Source organism: Pinus tabuliformis, chromosome 2_2 (assembly GCF_031772625.1).
Source record: "Pinus tabuliformis cultivar Carrire ecotype Pingquan chromosome 2_2, CPIR1, whole genome shotgun sequence".
Classification (NCBI taxonomy): Eukaryota; Viridiplantae; Streptophyta; class Pinopsida; order Pinales; family Pinaceae; genus Pinus; species Pinus tabuliformis.
The window spans coordinates 1,158,628,316-1,158,636,830 of NC_142300.1; the positions used below are offsets into that span (position 1 = coordinate 1,158,628,316).

An 8,515-nucleotide genomic window follows, 5' to 3' on the forward strand; every position below is an offset into this window, starting at 1 on the left:
GACATGGATAACAGACTGGAAGCATACTATATCAATTACCCAAATCGATCCCACTTGATCAGTGGTGAAAAACGTAGGTACAAGATGAAAGTTATACTTTTTCAAATAATGTTTTGGGTTCTGGTTCCGAATCCAGACTCCACATCGAAGCTCGCATTTTTAGGGCGATATTAAATTCATAACTCGATTTGAAGCCCTGAAAGGTCTAAAGCCCATAGCAAAGGATTAGTGCTGCAAGGTCTTACTCGGCTAGCTATAAGGGTTGGACCTGGTGTTCCCTGATGTTAGGATCTAGACCAAGCCCTTGAGATCTTTCTTCCAGGACAGTACTTCCCACCTTTCATAACCAATTCAACCCAGTGAGACCTTTACAAGCAGGACACAGATTAAAAACAGCCTATCGGACCTTAATCAAAGTTACTCACGCACTTGTGTTGATGTCTTATAATCCACGATCTCTGTTATTGACTTCCAAGACTCATTGAACTTTTCGGTTCTCATTAATTGCTGAAGAAAACTGTAATATGTTTCACGGTAAGGCAGCCCGTTAGAATGGGCAGTGCATAGTTCAAACCAGAAACCGTAAATCCTGGAATAGTCCAATAATGACCACTTTAACCGTTTTTTGGCCCCTAAACTACGGGCGGAGAATGGCTATTCGGTGCATCGTAGGAGGTGATTTTCTCAATCTAAAATTCTAAACGATTTAGAAAAATAACAACAGAAATACAGTTAATGGACGGATGGAGAGTGAATTGATGTGGAGATGAAATAAACATACCTGGGTGGACGAACGACAGAGGTCTCCGATATGAAGATTTTGCAATTGATTTTGTAATTCTGGCTGTACTTCGACCGTGCCTTGAAGCTCCAGAATGGCCCATTCCATGCATTCCGCACCATTGATACTGGTGCAGCCACATTTCACTTGTATCTGCATTGTAATTGAATTATACTTACATGGGGCATATATTGGCTGCGTATATTTTAACGGTTGGACGGAGTTTGTAGGCTTTTCAGTGCGAGAAGCGAGTGGCGGGAAAGCTACAGAGATGGCACGCGGAGTTATGCCTCCCACTTATTAAATTTTTTTAATTATAGGGTGAATCTGTAACTGCTAGGCTTAAATCTAAGGGAAATTTAAGATCAAATTTTATAGCTCACTATAACACTAAAAGCATAACTAACCATCTATAAAAATCTGACCATTTATAAAAATCTAATATATTAAGTTCCTATAATTTTAGGAAGAATAGACTTACGGCCACCAAAACAGAATTGAGAAAGTAAAAATGAACTTGGTATAAACGGGTCGGCGTTCTCTCTACATTCCATAAAATACATGTTCTCAGGGACTCTTGTAACCAGTGGAATCCATTGTGTGTGTAAGATACATCACTCTTGTAAATGTGGCATTGTTCATAGGTAGAGACAGTGGTCGTTAATACCACACGGGTAAGATGCATCATGTTCATTACCAAGTAGGGAGATGGTGGTTGTTAATGCCACTCTAATATGGGCATGGACAATGTGGTGTCATGTCACGTAGCTTATGATAATTAATGGATAATTGTTTATAGTTTGTGTTGTTCTTAAGACATGGTGGTGTTTTATTTGTTGACTGGTTTTGTATGTTATAATTTTCAAAGGTGTGGTGTTATTTCTATGGTTTCATTATAATATTGGCAGCTTTTTATGGGGGTGCATTGAAGATTTTGTGATATATTATTATTTTTATTGTATTTGGTTTTTTAAAGGTAGTGATCGAGGGTAGTAAATTGCATTTTTAAAGTGTTAATGATATTTATTTATTTATGATGACTCAGTAATTTATTGGAGTAATATGGACGAGGCCTAAAATCAAATCTAGTGGTTGCCACCATAACACCAAGAGTATATTTAACAATCTCTGAACTAGATATACCAGGAACTTATGACTTTAACGAGAGTCGAGACTCTACAAGGGTGGGGAAGCCTACTCCTTGAGCCTTATCATAATAGGCCAAAGACGTGTCCCATGGGATTTGATATTGAGTGGAGGGGATAACATCTCATTGTGCGAAACACTTAGTTGTCCCACGAGGAGACAATGATACTCTTGATTATTGTGAGCTTGTAGTGGTACAAATACTTGTGGTATGTCTTATACACAATGTGGTTATTTTCAAATGCACTTGTGGTATCTCAAAAGGGTTGTTGCATCCAATGCATTTATTTGATTTTACCATTTTTTATCATTTCAACCAGTGATCTAGGTGCTCTTCATTGTCATCGTTGTTTCCTCTAGCGATACTCACAGATAAAAAATAAAAATAAAAACAAGGGGTTCAACCTAACTTCCATGTGCACAATGCATGTCAAGGTTGTAAATGCAATTGTGTTGACCAGTATATTAATGGACGATAGTTGTACATGCCATTGCAGTTAATGGCAAGTGGCTTAGTTGTAGGTTGCATCCTTAAATCACCTTATACTCTTTCCTTGCTCTTTAGGTTTGGTAGTGTTGCACTAGGTTTATAGTTCATTATGGTTTGCATTGAAGGTTTAGTGGTGTTTCACTTGTTTCCTTGCATTCTTTGTTGCTACATGGATATTTGTTGACTTGGATACCAACTTGGTGTTCTTAATTAGGGTCATGACTTTTGTTGGTAATATTGGTTGAAGCTACATTTAAGAAGCAAGTTGGTATTATTGTTTTTCACATTGCTTGTGGATTAAGTAGCCATTTAATGGGATAGCACATGTGGTTGTTATCTCAAATACATCGAGATTCTTCGTTGTTGTGCTTCGTTTTGTTGGTGATTTTGCTTTTATAATTGGGTTTATAAAACAAGTTAATATTGTTGCCTTCGTGCACGCTATATGAATCAAGTGGTAGGTTGTTTTATGCATGTTAATTTCAATGTGTGCATAGACCTTTCAAGTTGTGTTAACAAAGAGGTATTCCTTAAATATTAAGCCCTAGACAAAGCCTCATGTAAAGCCTAGATATTGAGTTATTACATTATGATTGTGGTAGTAGTGATGTCGGTTATACCCTTTAATGGTAATCGTATCCCTTGTCACTTAGTGGAGAGGCTTTTATTATTATGCAAGGACCAGTAGTTGTTATAGTACTGGTCCCACACACCCATCAAAACATGACAAAAAAACATTCATAATTTAAACATAAATAGATAATAGTAAGGAACTTATATAAGTTATTAAATTCTGTCCAAAATCGACCCATATATTGATTGGGCTTACAACTCTTAAACACTAGCCTTTAGTATCAAAAGTTGATAAGACATTATGTCCCAACTACCTCCAGGTCTGATTTAGAAAATAAGACAAAACAAACTTGCAAACATTCCATCCAGTACTATCCAATAGTACACTTATCGCATCATACCAACCCCAATAGATCTCCATCGAAGCACTTCTGACTAAGGTTTATTAATAGTTGCATAAGAATAGGGAATGTTTGTGTCAGCCATAACTACATATATGTTCATCAATGCAACCTGCTCAAGGTAATAAATGACACCAACCCATTTAATTCAGGAATTAAACACAGGAAAGCACAAGGATCAACCATAAGAGTTTATCAACCATTGGATCACATCCAAATCAATCCACAACACACATTTGAATTTGAAAAATGGCAATCCATGTCAATCCTCCCTACCAATCAAATTCAACAACAAAAAACTATAAAACAACCTCAACCCTTATTGAATTGCATTTCAAACTTTCATTCTACTCATTTGCAGTTGGAGACATACCATCAGAGACTATGTGCACAGTGTAATCAGGTTTGAACACTTCAATTTTTTTCTTTCTATTTTTTTTCAATCTTCCATTAATTTACAGTATGAAGCTATTGTGTGTGAAATTGCAAACAAAACTTAATCATTCATAATTGTTTGTCTTTCTATTTCCTACTAAGCTTGGGTTCTAATTTCAATCTTCCATTTATTTACAGTGTAAAGCTACTATGTGTGTGAAATTGCAAACAAAATCTATTGTGTGTGACATTGAAGTTATTATTAGTTTTGAATCAAAAATTATTAAAGCATGATGTGTAGAAATATTTATGAGAAAAACATAAAACTATAAATAGTTGGTTCAGAGGATGCATGTAGTAGATCTGGCTCTGATACCACTTATAATATATCTGATCTTTAAATATATGATAAATATAGAAATATGCCCAACAATTGTAGAGAATTACAAACACAAAATATAGAAATGCTTCTTTATTGATCAAACCCTTGAGGTAGGGTAACACCATACAATCACTCTTTAAGGAAGGAGAACACTCCACAAGCCATATGTTTGCCAATACAATAATCTTTGACATCCCTCAATGGGGAGTCTCTAGCCTCTATATAGGATTCATACATACAATACCATGGGTCATTACCATGGTTCTCTCAATACCATATATCTAATATAATGGGCTTATCACATTATTGCTAACTACTAGTGGTCCCTTACATGATGCGGGTTAACCACTTTATTTATTAACTATGGCCCATCTCAATATTACATTATTCCCTCGAGTACCTCCCTCTGTACCCCATATTATCCCCCCTAGGTATACTACATTCCACCCCCCTAAACATGTTTCGTCCCCAAAACATAAGAAAAACACAAATAATAAGATCTACTCAAAAGAGTAGTCCACCGATACCATGCACGTGCATCTAGCCATCCCAGAGACAGGTGATTACTCGATCTAGCCAGTGCCTCGCTTGCTTGAGATGGGAGTTGATCCTGGCGGTTCCTCCGTGTTGATGTGTTGTGGTTGGATCTTCGCATCGCTCTATCTGTGGTGTGGGGGTTATTGTTCTTGTGGCTAATTTGTTGCCATCTTGTTGGTTGTTTTCTTGCTGGGTGATGTGGGTGGTGATATGTTGAAGTTTTAACCAATGGTGTATCTTTCTTTAATTCACCACCTAATGGAACCTGATTGGTATCTGGTACCTGTTGTGGCGCCTGCGGTTGTTGCTTATCTTCCAGTATTACTTCAACCACGGATTCCTCATCTGACGTGTCAGTACCTGCAATATCTTCTGCTTCAGCCTCCTTGGACTCTACCTATTTATTGATGGAAATATCTTATAATGTAATTTTCTTCTTTTTATACCAGAGCTTCAGGAATTTATTCTGCAATTAATATTGATAGTACCAAAAAATTCCATCCAAGGGTATCCCAAAACAATATCCACATTAGTCATATTTGAATCATAAAAATCAGAATGCAATACATACTTATTCATAGAAATCTTCAAATCTTTATAAACTTGCACCTGCTCATTATTAACCTGTGTGTGCTCCATTTGTTTGTCTAGGACTTGCAATCTTTTAGCCAAATGAACATTAATAAAAATATACTTACAACTAGGATTGGTAGCCACAATTATCTTCTCTTTCTGAATACATCCATGAACTTGTAATAACGAGATACCATCATGAAATAACCCCTTACATGTCTCACTCTCCTCTTTTCTAGCATGAGACCATTTGTCTAAAAGGATTTTTTCAAACTCTTCATCAGGAAGGCTTAAATGTTTCTCGCAGTCAGGTGATTTCCACCATATGGCAACCTCACCTCTAAACTTAAACCATGCCAAAGGTCGCCAAAATTGCCCAACTTCTCACTTTGCCCATTTTATGAATTCTTCAATAGTAGGGCCATCATCTTTTCCTGTAAAAATAAAATCCTTGCTAGGTTTTTTGGTTTCCTTCTTTTCAGTATGAGACCATTTGTCCAAAAATAGTTTTTCAATTTCGCCAGCACGACATAACTTCAGAATCTCACTGTCAAGTGATTTCCACCATATAGCAGTCTCATCTTTCAAATGATACCCTATTTTGTCCTTCCAACACCATGGGAAGTCACATTTCTGAGATTCTATAAAAATTTCAATAGTCGGCCCATCATTTTTCCTGTAAAAAACATCTTGCTAGAAGCCAAGAAGAGGGTTTTGAAAAAAGTCACTTACTTGGCGAAAATTTAAAATGGTCACAGTTCAATCAATATTGCTCAAAATCCTTGTTATGACCTGTTTTCAAAAATGGAACAGTCATTCTGCATCTTCCCATGCCATAGAAATCCCAGTCTAGGAACTCTGAAATTTCATATTTGCGCTGCAACTGTCTCATCGTCACAAAAAAATCTAAAAAAAGAGTTGATTTTAAATCAACGCTATCTCCCTCATCCGGACTTCGATTTGACCGATTTTTTTTTTGTTGAAATCCGGTAATTTTTCAAGAGGCTCTCATATATGCAATTAGTTTCTCAAAATTCCCCCACAAAATGACAAAAATTAACTGGAAATCCGCCGTCCACGAATTTTCGTCAAAAAATTTCTACAACACAATTGATTTTTAAAACAACGATATCTCCTTCATCCAGACTCTGATTCGGCCGGTTTTTTTTTTTTAATTGGGTACTTTTTCACAAATAATCCAAATCTACAATCTGATTATGCAAATTTTGCACCAGAAGTTTCAGATCTGATCCGCAAACTCGCGGCCCCAAAAATTTACTAAAAAAAAAAATCTCCACTTTGCCAAGAAAGTGCTCTGATACCAATTGTAATGGATCTGGCTCTAATACAACTTGTAATAGATCTGATCTGCAAATATATGATAAATATAGAAATATGTCCAATAACTGTAAATAATCTCAAGAGAATTACAAAACAAAATATAGAAATGATTCTTTATTGATTAGACCCTTGAGGTAGGGTAACACCACACAATCACTCCTTAAGAAAGGAGAACACTCCACAATCCATATGTTTGCCAATACAATAATCATTGACATCCCTCAATGGGGAGTCTCTAGCCTCTATATAGGACTCATACATACAATACCATGGGTCATTACCATGGTTCTCTCAATACCATATATCTAATACAATGAGTTTATCACATTATTGCTAACTATTTGTGGTCCCTTACATGATGCGGGTTAACCACTTTATTTATTAACTATGGTCCATCCCATTATTACATTATTCCTTTGAGTACCTCCCTTTGTACCCAATATTATCCCCCCTAGGTATACTAAAATGCATATCGAAATAACTTGAAAAGAATTCATTAGAGCACACTTATATCAAATCTACTCAAAGTTCAAAATGTATGGATGAAAAGCAATTTATCATGCTCGAACCACAATTTAGTTTTATAAAAAGTCCCTTATAGATCTTCAACAAGTTGTTCTATTTTGTGTCTGTAGCTTCATGCTATAGATCTTCAAGAAGTTGTTTTAATGTGTGTAGCTTCATACAACAATTAATTTATAGTATCTTCATACTACTGTGTGTGAATTTGCATTTAGAAATGAAACATTCAGAAATTTTTTCAAGTTAAATGGCAAGCACAAGCAGAAGTTTATTCAATTCCTAACCAGTTTTAGCTCAAGACCAAGGATGGGAATAAACCAAAAGGAATCTACCATTGGAATAAACTATCAATTCAAAAGCATCATGAACTCATGGAATCTGCCAGAAGGAATTCAAATTTCCATCTTAAATAACATTCATTGTTTTTTTTTCATGAGAAAAAAACATAATAAGCTTCATTAATTAGAGGATTTTACAATATCAAAGGTCTTAACCCATAGGGTCATGCTCGCTTGCAGCCAAACATGAATTCAGCGAAAAATAACTAGCCCAAACAGAAGCCAAATTCAGTGAAGTACAAGGAAGGAATTAAAAAAAACACAACTATCCCAAAAATCTAGGGCCTAGGACCACATGCAAGCAATCCTAGATTGGAAATATATACCTAAAGGATATCATCCCATGGTGCCTACTTAGAAAAGAAATCATACACAGGAAAACAGAGACAAAAGTACCATAGTACAAAGCATATAGGCAGGGGATCCCGAGAAATTAAATCTCAAAAGAACCATTACCATAGACCGAACCATTAATAGATATTCAAATAACATTCTTTGATATGCAAAATAAGACTGAGTTTCTATTGCTAAAACAACATCCACTGACACAAATAAATTTTACCAATATGTAGGTTGTTGCAGCCATGCCATGAGTTTCAATTGCAGATCGTATAAGGAGGGACCAAGAGTGCCCAACTATGATGCACTTAATCATATGAAAAAATGGTGGATGATGTGAATGCTCCCAATGCTCCCAGCAATAATGTTGATAATTCTCATGTGGTGGCAAATCCTATTGTCCCATAATCTACCACAGAGCCACACTCAACCACAATACAAGGTGCAAGCTCAACGAAGAAGATCAATGCCATGAGAGGGTGGACAAAGGAAGACATGTTAGCAGCAATTGATGACATAGAGTTTAGGGGATATTCAGTACGTGTATCTGCAAAAAAACATGGAATTGTGGCCTTAGGCGTACATTATTGGATTAATGGGCTCACTCATACGAAGTGTAGAGGGCATGTTACAGTTATGACTGGAGAGGAGGAGGCTGAGGTGGTTGTGTGGTGTAAGAAGATTGCCCAATTGGGATGTGGGTTAGAATTGATACAA

At 36.2% G+C, this 8,515-nt stretch overlaps 1 protein-coding gene across 1 annotated transcript in view; it reads right to left on the bottom strand.

The window, feature by feature from the left end:
- The window catches only part of LOC149197536 (chromosome transmission fidelity-like protein), a 77,956-nt gene extending 76,838 nt beyond the window's left edge, over positions 1 to 1,118 (bottom strand). Inside the window, exon 1 of the mRNA XM_089405877.1 lies at positions 782 to 1,118. Within this exon, the coding sequence (XP_089262003.1) occupies positions 782 to 940 (159 nt within the window). The 5' untranslated portion in view covers positions 941 to 1,118. The remainder of the gene's footprint in view (positions 1 to 781) is intronic.
- Positions 1,119 to 8,515: the final 7,397 nt, after the last annotated feature.